Below are 21,270 nucleotides of genomic sequence, written 5' to 3' on the forward strand. Positions count from 1 at the left end.
TGACTTTGTACTTTAGTTTTTAGCTTGCTTGGTCTGGGTTCTTATACATTTATGCATGCTTTTATGGTTTTATTCTGCTAATCCCATGTATTCCTACCCTTTTCCAAATAAATGGTCTTAAACCTCATCTTGTGTGAGCTGTGAGTGTCTGAGCCTGGGGATCCATGCTAAATCAAGTCAGGAGCCAGCAGGTCGCTGGGCGCTCTTCCTTTACAGCTCCAAATCTCTGGAACAAACTCCCATCAGAGGTCCGCCATGTACGATCCTTACAGGCTTTCAAGAAGGCCTTAAGAACATTTTATTTTACCATGGCCTTCCCATGACGAATGCTCTTATTGCTGCTACTGTGGTTCCTGCGGGTTTTATTGTTGGTTACCTGTGGCCAGAAAGAAAAACTAGGCCCAGGTAAACTTCCCTGGGGAGAGCATGCATACCACAACTGGGGCACAGCCACCATTCCCCCCGCCTCTGCATTGTCACTTGCCTCCCCTTGGACAGCAGAGGTAAGGGGCAAGATGAACTTAATATATGGGCAGGCTGAGGTAGAACAGATAATCCTTCCGGTACCCCAGTCTTAAGCCATGCAAGGTGTTAATAGCAAGCACCAGCACTCTGAATTCTGCCAGGCATGGAAACGGCCTGGAAGCCAAGTGTTTTAAGCACAAGCAAGATATGATCCCAATACCCAGTCCCTTCATTAAGGCCATCTAATGAACAAGGCCTGGTCCTGCCGAGTGGTCATTATAATGCTTATATAGCTCATGGCCGGCCTTCCCATGAGGTGGGGTGAATCCCCCACCTCAGGCAGCAGATCCTGAAGGGCTGCAGTTCCTCCATGTCCTACTGCTGGGAGAGCCATGGGTGTCAACACTGCTACTCTCCCAGGCCTCTTAAGGTGAGGCGTAGGGCAGGCGGCCACTCCGGAGAGACCCCCTGGCCATTCCGCTGTGGTGGCGGCAGAAAAGCAGCCATTACAGTTTTCCGGAGCGGCTGCCTCTGCTCACCCTATGCCTCACTCTGAGTCAGTCATAAGCAGGCGGTATCTCGTGGGTCCCTGGAACACTGCCCACTTGTTGCCTTGCTCAGAGAGAGGCCAAGGGCCCTCGGTGGCAGCTGTTTCACCCCTTGCTTTGAGGGATCCTTCATGAGAAAGACAGGGCCGGATTAAGGCCAGCTAATGCCCTAAGCACAGCCCAATAATGGTGCCCCCTTGGCCCTTCCATGCAAGACATTAAGACTCAATAAGAACTGAAGGTGAACCAAGACATTAAAAACTCAGTTTTCTTCAAGCCCATCCCTCACGCCAGGTTGAAATGATAAACAAAACAATCAACGCCTGGTTGATTGGGTGTAATAAAATAAAGCACATTGGCCAAAAAAATTCCTACAACTCCCAGAATTCCCCAGTTTTCCATGAACTATTTTCTGTCTAAACACGCATAGGATTGCCTCATTAAAGACTAAGGCATTTATCCTGGCATAAACGTTTGTGGACTACCGGTGAGAGATGGAGTTACAGTTGTAAACAGTGAGGCCAGAAGGAAATCAAATGCAAAAAGTCACAGCTGTATTATTATCAGTGGTCATTAACAGAGCAGTTGTTGTTGTTGATAAAACCAACATCCCAGTAACTGGGATGTGCAGGTGACGTTTGTGTTATCAGCAACAGCTGGATGACCACTGATAATAATGTGATAGTCACTTCCTACATTTAATTGTCTTCTGACCTCTGTTTACAATTCTTTCCACCACCAACACCATATGCGCTGTATATAAACCAGAAACTCTCCATAATAGTCCATGCATCTAATGAAATGGGCCATAGTCCATGAAGGCTTATGCCAGAATAAATTTGTTAGCCTTGAAGTTATCACAAAACTATTTTGTTGTTTTTAAAAGAACTTAATACTCTGTACATTAAACTTAGATATGCTGCATTTTTTTAATTGCATTTATATCCCGACTTTTTTCCTCCAAGGAACCCAAGGGGCCGTACATAGTCCTCCTCCTCCTCTCCATTTTATCCTCACAACAACCTTATGAGGTAAGTTGGGCTGAGAGTCTGTGGCTGGCCCAAAGTCTGACCCACTGAGCTTCCATGGACAAGTGGGGACTAGAACCCAGATCTCCCGACTCCAACATTCTAACCACTATATCACACTGACTCTTACTGTAAGGAAAGGTAGGGAAAAGGCAAATAAAGTTAACATACATTATGAAAATTGGAATTGCTTTGTGTAGGGTGACCATATGAAAAGGAGGACAAGGCTCCTGTAACTTTAACAGTTGTATTGAAAACAGAATTTCAGCAGATGTCATTTGTATAAATGGCGAACCTGGGGGGGATCTACACTACTGCTTTAAAGCACTTTAAAGCGCTTTATAACAGTTTTGACAACTGTTGGGGCCCAGGACACACTGCATATACAGGTTTCAAAACGTTTTCAAAGTGCTTTAAAACGCTTTAAAAGCAATAGTGTAGATCCCCCCCCTGGTGAAATTTCCTATTCATCACACCAGTTAAAGCTGCAGGTGCCCTGCCCTCTTTTAAAATGGTCACTGTAGTATAGCTCCTGCAGCTTTAATTGTTGTGATGAAGAGGGAATTTCACCAGGTTCCCCATATATCCATATATACCAATGACACCTGCTGAAATTCCCTTTTCTATGCAACTGTTAAAGATACAGGAGCCCTGTCCTCCTTTTTATATGGTCACCCTAGCTTTGTGTCCTGTTAATATCTATGTTTAAACCAGAATGTGGCCATTAAAATGCTAATATTTTGAATGAAATAAAAGGGTTATTGGATAGAAATGAACATTCCTGTCGCATTTAGTAATCTGTCTGTTAACAACTGAAGGAAATTTCTGAACTGAAGCAGACTAGTGGAATTAATGATAATTCAGAAATCAATATCCCTGGTTGTTTGGTTGCTATCCTGAAAGTGGCCATTCTCTGCCAGAGGAATTTCAAAGCGAGATTCCAGTGCGCAAAAGACGGACTGGGCCTCAGAAGGACATTTGATTCTATTCATTTGGGTTTGAATAGAGACAATTGTTTCTTGTCTCACGACTGGTGTTAATTTAATTAGCAGGCCTAAGCTAATTATGTTATCACCAGTTACTTCTGTTGTAATGGCTCTCTGCTTTATTTTGCATGCATGTAAACTCGATTTATTTATTTATTTATTTATTGCATTTTTTATACCACCCAATAGCCGAAGCTCGCTGGGCAGTTCACAAAAATTAAAAACATTCAAAGTATAAAACAAACAGTATAAAAACATGATAGAAAATACAATATAAAAGCACAACCAGGATAAAAGCAGCAGCAGTGCAGAAATACAAATTTAAAATACAAATTTAAAACAGCAAAGTTAAAATTAAATTGATAGACTGTTAAAATGCTGAGAGAAAGAATTACTGGCGTCTGAAAGAATATAGTGTAGGTGCCAGGCGAACCTCCTTAGGGAGCTCATTCCATAGCCGGGATGCCACAGGCCATACTTCCAATTTCTCAATTTCTGCAACCCCTTTACACCTGGGCAACCCTGGAAAAGGAGTTGCTTCTAAAACATCCAAACCCCAGCTATCTACAGTGTACCATTTCTTTTTCATTTGGGATGTAACCTTATACTGCGGAAACCATTATATGTTCCATGCCTGCATGCCTACTGCCACCATGCCAATGAAGAGGCTGGCCACTCCAGTGACTACTATAGGAACAGCCTCAGGCCTGGACTTGGAGAAGTATTTGAAACCATCAAGGACCCATCTGTGATCAGAAGTTTTGGCCATCGAAGGAAGACCTTCCCAGCTTCACTGAGTACACATAAGGTGGGACCAGACCTGGCCTCCTCTCTCTCTGTCTTTGGACTCTCTCTCTCGCTCTCTCCTGATGGGGAGACGTAGAACTGTCAGTCTTTCACCCCGAAAATAACTTTTATGCCAGATGAGCTGCTACTGTTACCCATATTTATTTGTTAACAACATCTGTATATTTTCTTATTAGAAAGAAATCCTGCTTGTGCCAGACTCCAGGAGACTATCAGGCATGATGCTGGTGGTGCGGCTGTCACTGTTGCCACACACACACACCTGCTATCCCCCCTCCCTTTGTCACTGACTCATCTCACCTCACAAACCTGGACCATGTTTCCTTGGAGGACAGCTGCATTTCTGAATGGGAGCTGAATTAGTGCTTGGCTCAGCTCCCCACTGACCAGCTGCCATCTTAGATTACCCCAAATGCAACGGCTGATGCCAACATCAGGGGAAGGGCTGTAGATCAGTGGTAGAGCCTATGCTTTCCCCAGCCTCTCCAGGTAGGGCTGGGCAAACTCCTGCCTAAAACCCAGAAGAACCGCTGCCAGTAAGTGTTGAAAATGCTGAGCTAGATGGACCACAGTTACTATGTTCCTAATGCTTAGGGTGACCATATGAAAAGGAGGACAGGGCTCCTGTATCTTTAACAGTTGCCTAGAAAAGGAATTTCAGCAGGTGTCATTTGTATATATGGGGAACCTGGTGAAATTTCCTCTTCATCACAGCAGTGCCCTGCCCTCTTTTAAATCTGGTCACTCTAGTATAGCTCCTGCACCTTTAACTGTTGTGATGAAGAAGGAATTTCACCAGGTTCTCCATATATACAAATGACACCTGCTGAAATTCCTTTTCTATGCAACTGTTAAAGATACAGGAGCCCTGTCCTCCTTTTCATATGGTCACCCTACTAATGCTGGGTTGGGAATTGCATTTAGGGTCATCTAAAATGTTGGCTGGTGCGGAACCAAGCACCAACTTGGCTTCCATCCAGAAACACAACTACCCGCAGGACTGACATTGAATCATAGAATAGTAGAGTTGGAAGGGGCCTATAAGGCCATTGAGTCCAACTCCTTACTCAATGCAGGAATCCACCTTAAAGTATACCTGAAAGATGGCTGTCCAGCTGCATCTTGAAGGCCTCTAGTGTGGGAGAGCCCACAATCTGCCTAGGTCACTGGTACTGTTCTAACAGACAGGAAGTTTTTCCTGATGTCCAGCCAGAATCTGGCTTCCTGTAACTTGAGCCCATTATTCCGTGTCCTGCACTCTGGGATGATCGAAAAGAGATCCTGGCCCTCCTCCGTGTGACAACCTTTCAAGTATTTGAAGACTGCTATCATGTCTCCCCTCAATCTTCTCTTCTCCAGGCTAAACATGCCCAGTTCTTTCAGTCTCTCCTCATAGGGCTTTGTTTCCAGACGCCTGATCATCCTCGTTGCCCTCCTCTGAACATGCTCCAGATTGTCTGCATCCTTCTTGAAGTGTGGTGCCTAGACATAGTTGAACGGCCCTTCAACAGTGGGCCCTTGGCAGCTGACCACTGACATAAGTCCTGAATACACTTGCATTTTCAGGAAACAATACATGCTGCTTCCCCGCTTATACCTTAGCTTGTAACTTCAACCATTCCCTAATAAAAGATTTACCTACCAACAGAAATTTACACTTCATACATCCAGTGAAGTGGACTCTAGTCTATGAATGCTGGTGCCATTACAAATTTGTTAATCATTAAGGAGCTACAGGACTCTTGCTTGTGTTTGCGGCCACAGTCAAACACATTCCTCCTCTTTAATATTTATTACACAGCGTTAGTTTTTCTGAAATTGTAGGAGTTGTAGAACTGTGAATACAGTTCTTTTTTTTAAGAAGCTACCATTGGGGTTTTGTTGCACTCATTCACACATATGGTGTAAAAGCTGCCCCAACATGCACCTAAATAATAATTAAAAATCTATATTAGCATAATACTGGGAAAGAGCCTTCTCTGTGGTGGCCCGATCTGCGGAATGCCCGTTCCGGGGAGATTGGCGTGGTGTCCCCATTACATACATGTGGGCACCAGGTTAAGAACTTCCTCTTCAAACAAGCATTTATTTTTCAGTCTGTTGCTATGTCTACGCTTCTGGCTTTTAAATATTTTGATCCTTTCATTGCTGTATTTATTTGGGGGAGTTTTGTGATTGTTCTGAGGGCATCTGCAAGTTGAGCAATAAATATGTCTGCAACATAAACACAATTACTAAAAGATCACAAAAGCATCTCTAGATCTCCCAGTTTCCTGCTTTTTGTAACTGGTCTCTTCATCTTTCTTGAGGAAGAGATCCGCAGTTCTCAAAACCTTGCACATTTTAGTGATGCTTTGGTTGGCCTAACGAAAACAATATACACTAATATTATTTTAGCCTTTTTTTTTTTCTTGTGGCCAAGACGGGCTACCTTGCTTTTTCACATAAACAAAGTTTCCTCTGTTTGTTCTTCAGAGACAGAAACAGCCACCAGGGCTGTGTGTATTCAACCCTGATTATCAGCTCACTCCCCACCCTCTTTGGGGGAATGGAGGCGTCACCTGAGCTGACGTAACTGGGCTGACTGGCCCTATATAAAGCAGCGCAGCGGCAGCTTGTTCCTTTAAATCCATTTTCGCTTCGGTGCTTTTTTTGTGGACGTGGAGTGTACTCCCAGTATCTCCTTTGCAAATGGGTTCTGTAGCCTAGCGTTTCCCCCCCTGAGCCAGGTCACCTGTGGTCTCAAGCCGTTAGGATTCTGCTGGGCGCAGCACTAAGACTTAAAGGTAATGGAACCCCTTCTTTTAGAATGCATCCGTGTTGCATGCCATTGCGTGGATTTCAATGGTTCCTAGTGTTGTTTGTTTATCTCTGTTTCCCCTCTCCCCCTCCCCACAAATTAAGTGTCTGTTAAACCAGGGCGAGCTTGCAACGGAAAGATCTCCTTTTCTGTTCTATTCTTCAGATTAATTTTCTTTCAACTGATAACGTTCCTGTCTAAGCTAATTTTAAACCTACTGAAAAATGACAAGGAACGAACACGCAGCGATCCTACTCAGAAGTAATTACTCGGAAGTAATTCACACGCTGCTCAACGCGACTTACTCCTGTGTAAGCGTGTTCGGGGGTGCAGCTTGAGCCCGCATTGGAGTCGGCGGCGGGACTTACTTCCGAGTAAGCATGCCCATGGATCAGGCTTCTAACTTCAGGGGCTGCGGAGTTTGCAAAACGCGGGTCTGTTTGTTGGCTGTAGTGGGCGCTTAGGGTTTGGGGGGCTTGCTTAGCTGTTTGGGGTGGGGAGGTGCGATCTTCATTATTTGCCTTAAAGTTTTTATTTTAAAAATAAAATAAAGAGGGGTATCCGGGTCTCAATCTTCGAGGGAGACGGAGCACGCATTGGCGTTAAGCGCCTGCTTTCGGCTTCTGGGGGTGGGGTGGGGTGGGGGCTCGGCTCTCTTTGGAGACGGAATGTTCGGACGTTCTACCCTTTTGCGAAAAGTTCCATTCGGTGTCTCAACGTTCCATTCGATGTCTCAACGTTCCATTCGGTGTCTCAACGTTCCATTCGGGCAGCCGCCTTTTCTCGCGACCCCGTCAATCGTAATCAGTCCAAAGTTCTGGGTGGGCAACATTAACTGCCGCACTTTGATTGAATTTCCTTGCAAGCCCGTTTTCTCCACGCGGCCGCCCAGCAGGACAGGCGGCTTTGCCTGTATGCGTTTTCTCGCGCGCTAATCAAAATTTAATATTTAATCTGTGTTAACGTCGGCTGAAATGTTGTGTGTGTGTGTGTGTTTCACCGTTCGGCTCGCCGCTTCCTTCCCTGGGCTGACAGCTGTCGAGTTCTTAAGTGTGGTTGCTCCGTGGCCATGTTGCCTCGGAACATAAAAGGTCGGGGGGCACCTCTCACCCACCCCCATGCCCAGAATCAACCCACTCCTTGAGTTTGGCATAATCGCTTCTAATATTTTTCTTCCACTTCTCGCCCCAGCCCTGAATTCCACACGCTCGAAAGGCACGCATCTCGCTGGCGCGTAATGCAAAGGCTGGGGCTGAGGAAGGAGGGACGAGGCTCCCTTATGTGTAGGTTGCAGCAGCGAGCCAGTTCAGTCCGGTTTTTTGCAGCTTGGCTGTGCAGTTTCGAGCGACTCTTTCCCCACCCCCAAGAAAAGAAAAACAAAAAAGCACAGCATAGATATACGTGAGAAATCTGTCGAAGGAAAGACAAAGGATCTGAAGATTTTTCAGTCCACCCCTCCGGGGCAATTGAATGTGCTTAATCAAGTCAAACTCTTCCAAGTCTCCCCCACCCTTGCTAAAAGCTAACCACATTTTTAAAATTGAGATGGGAGCTGTTTCCATCTCTCGTAATAGTTTGTTTGGGGTTTGTTTTTGTTTCTAGGGTGTAGCATGTGTTTATGGAATAGTCCGGTTCTTCAGAATTAATTTTATAGTCCTAAATCTTTTCCATATGAAAGGAAATTTCAGGAATATGAGTCACTTGTGCCAATAGTAGGTCACTGGAGTGTGGTGTATGTGTGCGTCCAAACTGGTATAAACTAGATTTCTGGTTTCCTGTAGGCAGTCTCTTAACTCTTTAGTGCCATGTGCCCTGGGTTCTGTAAAATAAAATGCATAATGTTCAGTGTCAGCATCTTGCATCTGTATCTCTTGGCCAGCGGAATGTTTACAATAAAATAGAAGGTGCCTTTCGATTGCAAAGGACGTCAAAGAGGCATTTGCATAAAATAAAGCCAGTTGTTAGGTTTAAAAACAAGACCCAAACTACACAGATTCAGAAGGATTTTTGCTTAATGGCCAAGGTCACAAAGAGTAGACCCCCCCCCAAAAAAATGCTGCATCCTTTTATCTTTCTCCCCTATTTTATACCCAACTTTTTAGCATAACTGCTTATAAGGTGGCCTACAAAAATGTAAAATAAAGTAGCACAGTTGGAAGGAGCAAAGAAATCATAACAGGGTAAGAACATAAAAAGAGCCATGTTGGATCAGACCTAGGATCAGTCCAGCACTCTCTTCACAGAGTGGCCAACCAGCTGCCCATGGAAACCCACAAACAGGACATTAGTGCAACAGCACCCTCCCACCCCTGTTCCCCAACAACTGGTACACACAGACTTACTGCCTCTGGTACTGGAGGTAACACAGAGCCATCGATAGCCTCCTCCTCCAGGAATTTATCCAACCCCCTTTTAAAGCCATCCAAATTGGTGGCCATCACTACATCTTAACTATGTGCTGTGTGAAGAAGTCCTTCCTTTTATTTGTCCTGGATCTCCCACCAATCAGCTTCATGGGATGTCCCCGGGTTCTAGTATTATGGGAGAGGGAGGAAAATGTCTCCCTTCCACATTCTCCAGTGACAAAATAACATCTGGTCCAAGTAAATGAATGTTGTTCAGTATTATGGGGAAATGAGAGCACTGTACTTGGGATAATGTTGTGCAGAAGTAACCCACAATATATAGCTTTTGAATTAATATTTGGTGGATGAGTTCTGCCTGTTCGCACAAACGGAATCTTAGGCCATGGCTAGACCAGGCCTACCTGTATATCCCGGGATCGTCCCTGTGCATCCAAATGATACACACGGGATCCCAGGAGCAGGCAGGGACGACCCCTCCATTTGCCTGGGATAATCCTTAGGTCTAGCTAAGGCCTTAATGTTATGAATTACAACCCCACAAGGAACATCTGCATTCTGCACCAAAAGCCGTGGTGTTTCTCACACTCAAACAGCAGCCCTCGTATTTTTAAGAGAGTGAGGACACATTTTCAAGAAATAGCATATTGTGGGTTGATGTGACAGCAGTGTGCAAATCCTGAATATACAGAGATATGCCTTGGATTGTGAAAACTTTCTAGGTAGAAAGCTGTGACAGAGCTATCTCCTAAAAGCAGCCTTCCCCAATGTAGTGCCCTCCAAATGTGTTGGACTACAAAGCCCAGTATCCCCTAGCCAGCCATGCTGGGAGTTGTAGTCCCTACTTGCTCCAGTTCTTGTGTATACCAACTTGAGCCCCTTTCCTCCAAATAATGTGTTTGGATGTAAATTGCTGAGAATTCTTGGCTCCTCCTGCCAGCAGAAGCGGATAAATGAACCAAACATTAACCTTCCCAATACATCTGAACCCAGATTCCTGGTTTGTTAACTCCCATAACACACCAGAGTCTAAATCCTGGATTTAAAGTCGGCTTCCTGTTTCTGCTTTTGTTTGGGGACTGACAAACTGGGTTGAAGGTAACAGAAAGCTTTTGCTTCCTTGTTGGTCTAGCCCCTCCCACTGGTGGGAGGAGCCAAGCAGAGGCGATCAGTGTGCTGGCATGCACTGCCCAAAGGATAAACCCGTCTTCTCGGGAATGCCGGCATATTGCATCACAACATGCTCACTGCACCAGTCTCTTTGAGATGACTTGGAGTTGTCTATTAATTTCTTGGAATGTCTATGCATGTATTTAAATAGGAATACTCTGGTTCTGGGTATCAGCCAGCCACATCCTCCTTCTGTAAGCCGTTCTATCTTTCTCCACCTCATCCTTTCCCATTTTTCTTCTCCGACTGATGGCAATACGCTGTGTCCACATAATAGATTTGGTCCTCATTGGGGGTGTTTTTTATTCAAGGTGGGGATTGCCTCAATGGTTTCCCCCCCTAAAGATTTCTTTATACTTCTCCAAGCTTCAGGGTTCCTCTTGGCGTCCGGCTGCCTCCCTCTTTTTCTTAGTGGCCTCATTTTGGCTACAATCTGTCAGCACTTGCTATTAGGAGTGACCATGCATGCATGCAATAGCATTAGTGCCTTCTCTCAGATCATGTATTATAGGCTTCCAGAGGAATAAATAAGGACTGCTTTTATCCCATATGAACAGATTTTTTTTTAAAAAAAAAACACCATTCAAGACGTTTCACGGGGAATTATTACAGCATGTGCTGTAAGTTTCCTGTTGCCGCTACCTCTTTAACATAGGTGCAGGGCTAGGGTGACCATACGGAAAGGAGGACAGGGCTCCTTTATCCTTAGCAGTTGCATAGAAAAGGGAATTTCACCAGGTGCCATTTGTATGCATGTAGCGCCTGGTGAAATTCCTTCTTCATCACAACAGTCAAAGCTGCAGGAGCCCTGCCCTCTTTTGTATGTGGTCACTCTACAAAAGCGGGCAGGGCTCCTGCAGCTTTAACTGTTGTGATGAAGAGGGAATTTCACCAGGTGCTGCATGCTGAAATATCCATTTCTATATAACGGTGAAATATACAGGAGCCCTGTCCTCCTTTCCATGTGGTCACCCTGTGCAGGGCTTGAGATTCAAACTTGAAATGTAGAATTGTCTATTGTGCATACAAAACTTCACTCTAGTATCTTAGAGGTAGAATTTTGTTGCAACCCAGCCAAGAATGCCCAAAGAGAACCTTGCTCCATTTGGCTAACTACTTCTCCCCTTGATCCTGTTTCTCCCCTCTTCCCCCCCCCCCAACCCTGGAAAGTTGCACTTTGTCACATTTGGACCATACCTGTCAAGTAATTCTAACCTACCATTTTAAAAGCTGCCAGGAACTGGTAGTACCTCTCTGTCTTGAAGGACACGTTAACTCAATATGGGCAAGTGTCAGTTTACAGCTAGAGGGAGCTTGTAGCCGAAATACCAGCCGGTTATATGACATCCATCCCCTACCACCAACTGCTTCTTTGCTCTTGATGCCCCCATAGACTTGCCAGGTGCTGATGCTGCAATGATAGTGCAAGACACAAGAGACAGAATCAACCTAGGACTGCACTTTCCCTTGGCCCACAGTCCCTTATCTGGCCATTTTATTCCAGCCAACAGCACACAGTCCCTGCTGCTTCTAGTCCCTATCATAGAATAGTAGAGTTGGAAGGGGCCTATAAGGCCATCGAGTCCAACCCTTTGCTCAATGCAGGAATCCACCGTAAAGTATACCTGACAGATGGTTGTCCAGCTGCCTCTTGAAGGCCTCTAGTGTGGGGGAGTCCACCACCTCCCTAGGTAACTGGTTCCATTGTCGTACTGCTCTAACAGTCAGGAAGTTTTTCCTGATGTCCAGCCAGAATCTGGCTTCCTGTAACTTGAGCCCGTTATTCCGTGTCCTGCACTCTGGGAGAATCGAGAAAAGATCCTGGCCCTCCTCTGTGTGACAACCTTTCAAGTATTTAAAGAGTGCTATCCTGTCTCCCCTCAATCTTCTCTTCTCCAGGCTAAACATGCCCAGTTCTTTCAGTCTCTCTTCATAGGGCTTTGTTTCCAGACCCCTGATCATCCTGGTTGCCCTCCTCTGAACACGCTCCTGCTTGTCTGCGTCCTTCTTGTATTGTGGAGCCCAGAACTGGACGCAATACTCTAGATGAGGCCTAAGCAGGGCCGAATAGAGAGGAACCAGTACCTATGGCAAGCCTCCAGAAATCCACTCACCTGGGACCAGTGCCTCTGGCTCTTTGAGGATACCTAGCAGCGCACTGATCCTTTCCCCCCATGCTCTCTGCAGTTTGCCCTCTTGCATCATGCGCAACGTAAGACTTTTTCTTACCCCCGCCATCTCTCCAGAGTTGTTCGGCACACGCAGAAGATGTGGCGGCGAAGGGAAGGGTGGGTGGTGAGCACAGATCACGGTATCTGAACCAAGCCAACTGACAACCTTGCCTTCCCTCACAGCGGTTGGACTGCAAATGGCTTATTTCTCTGAGCCGTGGACTCCTCCGAGCCAGAGTTGCGTTGGAGGAAACTCCGCCGTTCCAAGTGAAATACTGTACAGATTCACTTCAATTTCTGCCCACTCACTGTTTCAAAGAATGGATGGGTATTCTTCTGGAATGTGCTGCTGCAGCATGAAACATTTGAGGCTTTCAATAAAGCTGTGTTCAAAGGGATTTGCTACAAACTAGGTAGGGTTGAAACCTTCAGCGCTTGGAGCAGGGATTGCAGTTAATCCTTCACACACAGCAGATGTAGATACAGGCACCACTGTCTATACACTTTCCATGGGATCCTTTGTAGCCATGTGGGGAAGCACATTTCACCATCTTGCAGCAAATATTGCCACAGGGTAAAATTCCAACTAAAGTCTTACTTAGAGTAGGCCCCTTGAAATAAATGGCACTTAAGTTAGTCATGACTTTAAGTAGGACTTGAGTTGGAGTTTACCCACACCTTTCTCCAAGCTGCATTTCTAATTGAAGGCTACTTTTATCCCACATGCTTGCAACCAATTAGCAAAACAGGGTAATTGGAGTGTGATTTTTTTAAAACTTGGGGGGAGTTCACACAAATAGCCCTGCATGGTGTGTGCGTGTGCGTTTTATCCTTTTGTCTCTTCTGAAATGCATGATAGTAAAGCCTACTCTTCAATATGGAAGCATGTTGTGGTTGTTTCTTTTAACATTCCAGTGATGGATTTCTGTTTTGTCTCCCAGGGTTTACATCGTGCACAAGAACAAAGATCAAGAAACATGGCAGCAATCCCGTCTAGCGGCTCCCTGGTGGCAACCCATGACTACTACAGAAGTAAGAACGGGGAAGGGGCGTCATTTGCATGGACACAGTCTCCGCTTCAACTTCTGGCATCTCCCAGAGCTGCGAAGGTCTTTTGCTTCAGGCCTTGCAGAACCACTGTCAGTCACAGCAGTGGGCTAGGTAGAACATCGTTTTGACTCTACATAAGGCAGCCTCATATGTGCAAAGCCTCCACCGTGCTTTTTGGTTGAACATCGAAATGGGGAAACATTTTGGAAATGCTGATGATAACGGCCTTTCCCTTGGAAAGATGTACCATGACTCCCTGGCCCTCCAAATACTTTATTTATTTATTTATTTATTGCGATTCTATACTGTCCGATAGCCGAAGCTCTCTGGGCGGTTCACAAATACAGACCATGAAACCATAATCCAATTGTAGCATCTGCTAAAAGGGGCTTCCAGCCCTCCTAAAAAGGGCTGCCAATTTGTCCTCTTCAAGAGGTTGTGGGCTCTCCCGCACTAGAGGCATTCAAGAGGCATCTGGACAACCATCTGTCAGGGATGCTTTAGGGTGGATTCCTGCATTGAGCAGGGGGTTGGACTTGATGGCCTTGTAGGCCCCTTCCAACTCTGCGATTCTATGATTCGCTGCTGGGAGGCTTCATTTAGTCTACTACTACCTTCCCAAACACAAATAGCCCTGTCGCTTGTGCTTCTCTGCAATGCTTCCTGAGCTGATGGAGGGCATGAAGTCATGGCAGCAGTAGGAGGGTGGGTGGGGCTGATGGGACCCCTTCTATGTTCACCCAGAGGCAGATCTACCTTGCAGTACAAACAGGATCTCAATGTTCTTTGGCATGTGGTTAGCTTAACCATGCTTCTCTGTGGTTAGCACTAAGAAGCTGTACGCTTGCACAGGACACCGGTAAACCTGCCTGGTTCCTGGTTTCCTTAACCACACACTAACCACAAAGCAGTTAGATGAGCACCTAAGTCCTCCAAATGCTCTGCCCCATATCCTATCAGCCCTCGCGCTAAGAGAGCTGGCAGTTGCACGACTTAGGCCGCTCTATACAGCTAGCTCTATGATTTCAGCCCCTTAACCACAACTGCATCGCATAAGACAATGTAAGCCAAAGTTAGTGCCGCTAACCCTGCTGCAGAACAGGGTTAATGAAGCCGGCCATAACGTGGTTAGCGGAGGCACCTGGTTAAAGAAAACGCATGTCAGATGACACGGTTAACCAAAAACCCTTAACCAGCAAGGTTAACGGTGTTGCCTGAACGGGGCCTGTGAATTCTCCCTTCAAGAGCGTAGGAATCGCCGCCCTAAAAGGATGGATCCAACTACTTCACTAAACAAAGGCAGTTTTTATAAGGCACGAGGCCATGGCCTGCTTGCAGAATGTCCTTATTTGTCTTCCTCTGGGATCCACGCCTGATGTGTTGATCTAAATTGGTAGCAGCAAGGCTTCATAGCTAACGCTCCGGGAGACCAGGTGGTGGCAGAGGCAAGTTTTCTCTCCCCATTCCTGTGAGAACTGTAATTACTTGCCAAAGAAGTCTTGAAAGCAGTCACCTGCTCAGTTGAACAAGCCAAACGCTCCACGAAAATTCTAAAGGTGCTTTTATTGGCAGGCAGTGCATGGAACGTCCAGTTACTTTTATCTGTCAAGTGATGGTTTCGGAGTCTCACTGGACTCCTCCTGGGCCACAGAGTTTTACAGTGGACTGGGGGGCTTCTTGCTAGGAAAAATAGTCTGTGCTAGGAAAAATAGAGATGTCAGCCCATCCTTCCTGGCTTTGGATGGTCATCTTGTGACAAGTAGCGCTAGATCTTGGAGACGTGTCTGTCCCCAGATCCAAATTTTTATCAAAGGCCCATCAAGTGTCTAGAGAGCTTTGGCTATTGGGTGAGATAGAAATGTAATGAATAAATGTTTGTGTCTCCTTAAACAGAGCTCTTTTGGCATGCTTACAAAGGGGTGGGGCGGGGGAACCCCAACATTTGTGATAACAATCGAGATCGTGTTTTCTAGGATTGTTAAAGGCTGCACAGCTCCTTATCCTATATTGCAGACCCTACAGCAATTGGAACAATTGAGAGCACATTATGGTGTCTTCTTATGAAAAATGAACACCTTATTTCTTTCTTCTTCATAGAATCATAGAATAGTAGAGTTGGAAGGGACCTACAAGGCCATCGAGTCCAACCCCCTGCTCAATGCAGGAATCCACTCTAAAGCATACCTGACAGATGGTTGTCCAGCTGCCTCTTCAAGGCCTCTAGTGTGGGAGAGCCCACAACCTCCCTAGGTCATTGGTTCCATTGTTGTACTGCTCTAACGGTCAGGAAGTTTTTCCTGATGTTCAACCAGAATCTGGCTTCCTGTAACTTGAGCCCGTTATTCTGTGTCCAGCACTCTGGGAGGATCGAGAAGAGATCCTGGCCCTCCTCTGTGTGACAACCTTTTAAGTATTTAAAGAGTGCTATCATGTCTCCCCTCAATCTTCTCTTCTCCAGACTAAACATGCCCAGTTCTTTCAGTCTCTCTTCATAGGGCTTTGTTTCCAGACCTCTGATCATCCTGGTTGCCCTCCTCTGAACACGCTCCAACTTTATCTACTTCCTTCTTGAATTGTGGAGCCCAGAACTTCCCATCCATTGTAGGACTGTTATGAATGAGGCATTACCATGCTTTCTCAGTTTTCTCTTTGCCTCCCCCCCCAAAAAAATGTGGTGAGGCTTAATTGCCCAAGGCCACTCGGCAATACCAGAGGTCACATTAAAAGTGCATTATTGATCCAATGCCTTTCTCTCTACTTGCGGAGCAATGCTGCAACGTGGGATTGAGCTGGTGTCTGGCAGCAAATCAAGTCTCGCTAGAAGTATTCTAGTGGTGTAGATGCCATGTGTACCTGCTTGTGTAAAGTCCAGAGTTCTTCACTGGACTTTGGAGCACACCTGATAAAGTCGGTAGAACTTTGCTGTGGGTGTTTCGGAGCCGGAGGCTGGCGGTTTTAGAACCAAATCCTTAGCTCTTTATGACTAACCCAGAGAATCTCCTCCTTGCTTTACACTAGACTTGGACCTTTATTCCATCCCTCTGCTCTCTCATCCTCATTTATTTTTCAAAACATGTTTGTAATGTGTGTTCTGTTTTGGCTAGCTGTGAAGCTGGAAGGTTTGCCAGCAGATCCTAGAAACAAATGTCATATCAGCCTTCCCCCAATCTGGGACCCTCCCAACGTGTTAGACTACAATCCCCAGCTGAGATGTGTAGTCCAACAGATGTGGAAGGCCCAAAGTTGGGGGAAGCTGCACTAGGAGGTGATCTGGGACTAAATCTTAGCTCAACTGCAGATGTTCTCATGGCACTGTTTCAAGACCTCTGCCTCTCTCTTGCTTGGGTTTTGTCTTCGTTTTTTTAAATCCTCAACCTTCTCTAATGCAGGATTTTCTCACTACTTTGTTTTTGAGTGTGGACTATTCAGGATCTGCGTAGCTTAAATCCTGCCCCTTCCCAAACTGCAGCAGGAGGGCCTCCTGCTGGCAACTGCCCAATATTTGGTCTAAATGATGTGTCTTGCCTTGCAGGGCGTCTGGGTTCCACTTCCAGCAACAGCTCCTGTGGAAGTGCTGAGTACTCTGGGGAAGTCATCCCGCACCATCCAGGTCAGTATTTCAACACCTGCCCTGAGGTGTCCCTTTGAAGAAGCCCATGTTAGGGGATTGTTGCCCTTGGCAGCTGACAGTACATGTGGAGCACTTTCTAGCACAGTTGGGCTTGCTGTTGGCTGTGCTTGTAATTGGGCATGACCTGGAACACCCCTAATGCATCCCTGTGGCTGTTGCCCACTACAGTGGAAGACCAGTAATGGTGGGGAGGCTAGTCTGCTTTGGGTGTTTGCTGAAGAGGGCTTTACTGCGACTATAAAAACTAGCTTGACTCACACAGACCATCTGCGCTAGGACTTTATTGCTCAGTATCATACTTTTCCGACTTTTCTGTTGGTGCCTGGAAAAGCTGGGCGCAAGGCCAAACAGGAGTCCATTGGACTCCTACCCCTCCCAACTTCTCCCCCCCCCCCGCCTGCTTGCGGGACTTAACTGAGGCCTCCATGTGTGCCACCCAGCCTCCTTTCTGGGCTATCCCTGCTCCCTACCAGCCGCTCGGTCCCAGTTGTGTTAATATATCTTGTTTCTTAGCAATACAAAGTTCTTCTCATAGCTCAGAACCTCCAGCACACAAAGTTCTTCTCATAGTTAGGAGCCTCCAGCGTGTCCTAGCTAAGAACCTCCAGCGTACAAAGTTCAGTACCACGCATTGCCATGTACCTTAGCATTATATTTATATAGATTCAGGGAAGTGTACTTTGGCCCTGCTCCTCCACTCTCAACTTCTCCGTATTGACGAGGAAGGTCTGCAAAGGATTAACATGGTTACAGAGCCCCATGTGTTTACACTGCCCTTGCAGACGTTCTCCATCAATACAGGGAAGTCTGGAATGGAGCACAGTTACAGTAAAGCCCATTTCAGCAGATGTCTGAAGAGGCTGCTGCGTTGCTGAGAAGTGTGTCAGCCATGATGGATCTTCTCTTTTAAGGAATCCCTGATGAGTCTCTGAGGGGACTATACGGTTCCCTGGAACACATTTTGAAAACTGATTTTAATCTGCGATGCACTGGCAGCTGAAAGGGTATCTACCCCAGCTTATGAACCTGGTCTTGGAAGATTCCACAGCCTATCACGTGGGCCCTTCCCATTCTACAGTTCATCTCTTTCCCCCACCTGAACCAACTGAGTTATCATAGGAAGCATCCTTATATTTGAAAACTCCACTATTTCACTAATATGGCAGGGTGGTTTGGAGCAGATGCAATTGCACTACACAGGGCAGCAGTAGGCAGGAGGTAGATCTCCAGATTTTTGAAGATCCCAGAAGGCAGATCCTCAAACTCCCAGAAGCCAGAACAGCTTGAAGTCCAAAACATCTGGAGATCTCCTTTCTGCCCACCCTTGATGTAGGGGACATAAATTGGCCCCACGAATTGGAATTGGTAACAGCTCCTCATATTTAATGGTTCTGCATTCTGACGGTGTCGCTGTTTGTGTAGGTCTCCCGAAATCTGACCCTGGACACTGGTGGGCCAGCTTTTTCTTTGGAAAGCCAACTCATCCAGTCATGACAACCGTATCGGAATCCCCAGAGAAGTAAGTGGCCTTATGCTGGGGTTGAAAATGGAATGTTCATCCTGGTTGTATGTGCACGTATGAGTGGATTTTGGTTCTTGCTGACAACATATTGCCTAAATATATAGACATGAAGTTGGGTTACCCTTGGGGAGATAATGAATTCTTGTGTTCCAGAGCCAGAATTGGAAGTAGGGGTTGGAGAGGGTTGTATTTTTTTTCTAGGTGAGGGGTGGAGGGTGTGCAATGTAAAGAGCTCGTATCAGTTTTCTATGCCTCCTCTGTAGGGAGAGAAGGCTCAAGGAGCACTGACTTCTCTGTGTACACACTAGGTGCCCGTTTAGGGGTATTAATAGGGGTGAGGGAGCCTATGCACGAACCCATACCTCATCTTGCCAGCTCCGGCATTTCTGGAGAAGTAGGCACGAGTTGCAATCCTGTGCACGCTTAATGGATGGATCCCAAATTCCATTCAGTTTAGTGGGATTTCTGGTGGATATGAGCCAGCATGGCCTTTGGGGCTGACAATGTCGCACACCCTGCTCTACGTGAACGGTGTTGAACCTCTTTCTGGCTGAGGGGCGAATGCAAGGTTGGAATAGCTCTCAGGGGCTGCATTCCAGTGGTGGTGGGTCTAAAGGCAGAAGCAATGGGGTCAAACGTACAAATGTTTTAGCTTAAAGCTCTTACTGTCAGTAACAAAGCCTTAGATGAGGCATTTCAACCTTTTTTTAGAATGGGGCAGGGGAAACTGCAAAAACTTGGAAAGGGGGAAGTGGGTGTGGCTTTCTATAGAATCCCAGAAGACCATATGTGGCTCACAAGCCTGTAGTTCAATGCCCCAGCTCTACATGCTCCCCTTCTCGAGAGTGAGTATCGACAGGATACTTCCTATGTCGCAATAACATATATTGATAGGTTATTGATATGGGCTACTTATAGGCTACTGATATGGCCAGGATCTCTTCTCGATCCTCCCAGAGTGCAGGACACGGAATAATGTGCTCAAGTTAAAGGAAGCCAGATTCCAGCTGGATATCAGGAAAAACTTCCGGTCTATTAGAGCAGTACGACAATGGAATCAGTTGCCTGGTGAGGTTGTGGGCTCTCCCACACTAGAGGCCTTCAAGAGGCAGCTGGACAACCATCTGTCAGGGATGCTTTAGGGTGGATTCCTGTATTGAACAGGGGGTTGGACTCAATGGCCTTGTAGGCCCCTTCCAACTCTGCTATTCTATGATTCTATATTGATAGGATATTGATTGGGGCTACTTCCATGTCGCAATAACATATACTGATAGGATATTGATTGGGGCTACTTCCATGTTGCAATAACATATATTGATAGGATATTGATTGGGGCTACTTCCATGTCACAATAACATACTGATAGGATATTGAATGGGGCTACTTCCAATTCACAACATATATTGATAGGATATTGAATGGGGCTACTTCCAATTCACAATAATATATACTGATAGGATATTGATTGGGGCTACTTCCATGTCGCAATAACATATATTGACAGGATAGTGAATGGGGCTCCTTCCAATTCACAGTAACCTCACCTAACTCGTGGCTCTTCTTTCTTCTCTGCTTTTCCAATCTTGCAGCTCAGGAACTTTCCAGGTGGCGAACGGCGTGATCACATGTGGCCTGGCTCAGGAAGTAATGAGGAAGCGCCACGCCAGCGAGCCAAGCAAACCCAACACCGGTCCCACTGCATGAGCAAGCTGATGCTCCCTGGCTGGTGCTTCTGATCCAAACGCTAGGAGTCAGAGCCCATTTTCCACTCCCCCTCCCTGTAGAGTAGGCCAGGCTGCCTCGAGTACTACATTAGACGTAGGTTTTTATAAAAACGAAAACAGCAACTAAAAAAAATAATCTTCTACACCATCCTTTTCTACTTTTTTTTAAAATCAATGCAGCTACGTCTTTTTTTCCCACACAGCCTTGATAACGCTTTGTTTTGTTCTTTTTGTACTCGTCTAATGAAAACTTAATAAAATCCTGAGCAGCCGTTTAAACTCTGTGTGGCTTGAATTCTTCTGAACTTGAGCAAACTGGGGGGAATCAATCCTGTGTTTGTTGTCTGGACCTGATCTCTTAGTGCCTCGCAAAATGTTCAGCTTTGCATGGGAGGCTGCCTTAATACCTGTTTGATGGATTATACCACAATATTATTTATTCCAAGGGACAGCAACTCAACAGGGTCCTTTTCAACAAACAAACACACTTGGATTGAACATGGGGCCTTCTGTAGGTAAAAATACATTGTTATTTTTACCAACATTATTAAGATACTGACTTATTTGCTGAAATGTCATCAAGGTGAACAGTCCAAAACAAGAATATTAAAATTATTAAAGCAACCTAATTTTAAAAGCTATATTAAAAAGACGGATCTCCACACCATTTCTTTATACTTTATACTGTTAGTTTTACCCTACCCTGTGCCTGCTTACCCTACCCTGTGCCTGTTGGCATTCTCTTCCCCTCCTTATTGTTTTACTATGATTTTATTAGATTGTAAGCCTATGCGGCAGGGCCTTGCTATTTACTGTTTTACTCTGTACAGCACCATGTACATTGATGGTGCTATATAAATAATAATAATAATAATAATAATAATAATAATAATAATTTCTAAAAGCCAGGAGTAGGCTGTCATCATAGTTCTTGAAGTCCATCTCACAGTTTGGGAGCGACATAGGAGAAAGCTCTTGGACACAAATTTGACAAATGGCCTC

General features: G+C 45.7%; 1 protein-coding gene across 1 annotated transcript; it reads left to right on the forward strand.

The window, feature by feature from the left end:
* The first annotated feature begins 6,454 nt into the window (after positions 1–6,454).
* Positions 6,455–20,551, forward strand: PPDPF (pancreatic progenitor cell differentiation and proliferation factor). Its single transcript, XM_063120935.1, has 5 exons — positions 6,455–6,620; positions 13,280–13,370; positions 16,921–16,998; positions 18,442–18,538; positions 20,134–20,551. Exons 2-5 carry the CDS (start codon positions 13,316–13,318, stop codon positions 20,246–20,248), a joined length of 345 nt encoding a protein of 114 aa, XP_062977005.1. The 5' UTR covers positions 6,455–6,620; positions 13,280–13,315; the 3' UTR covers positions 20,249–20,551.
* The last annotated feature ends 719 nt before the right edge of the window (positions 20,552–21,270 follow it).

Source organism: Elgaria multicarinata, chromosome 1 (assembly GCF_023053635.1).
Source record: "Elgaria multicarinata webbii isolate HBS135686 ecotype San Diego chromosome 1, rElgMul1.1.pri, whole genome shotgun sequence".
NCBI classification, from domain to species: domain Eukaryota; kingdom Metazoa; phylum Chordata; class Lepidosauria; order Squamata; family Anguidae; genus Elgaria; species Elgaria multicarinata.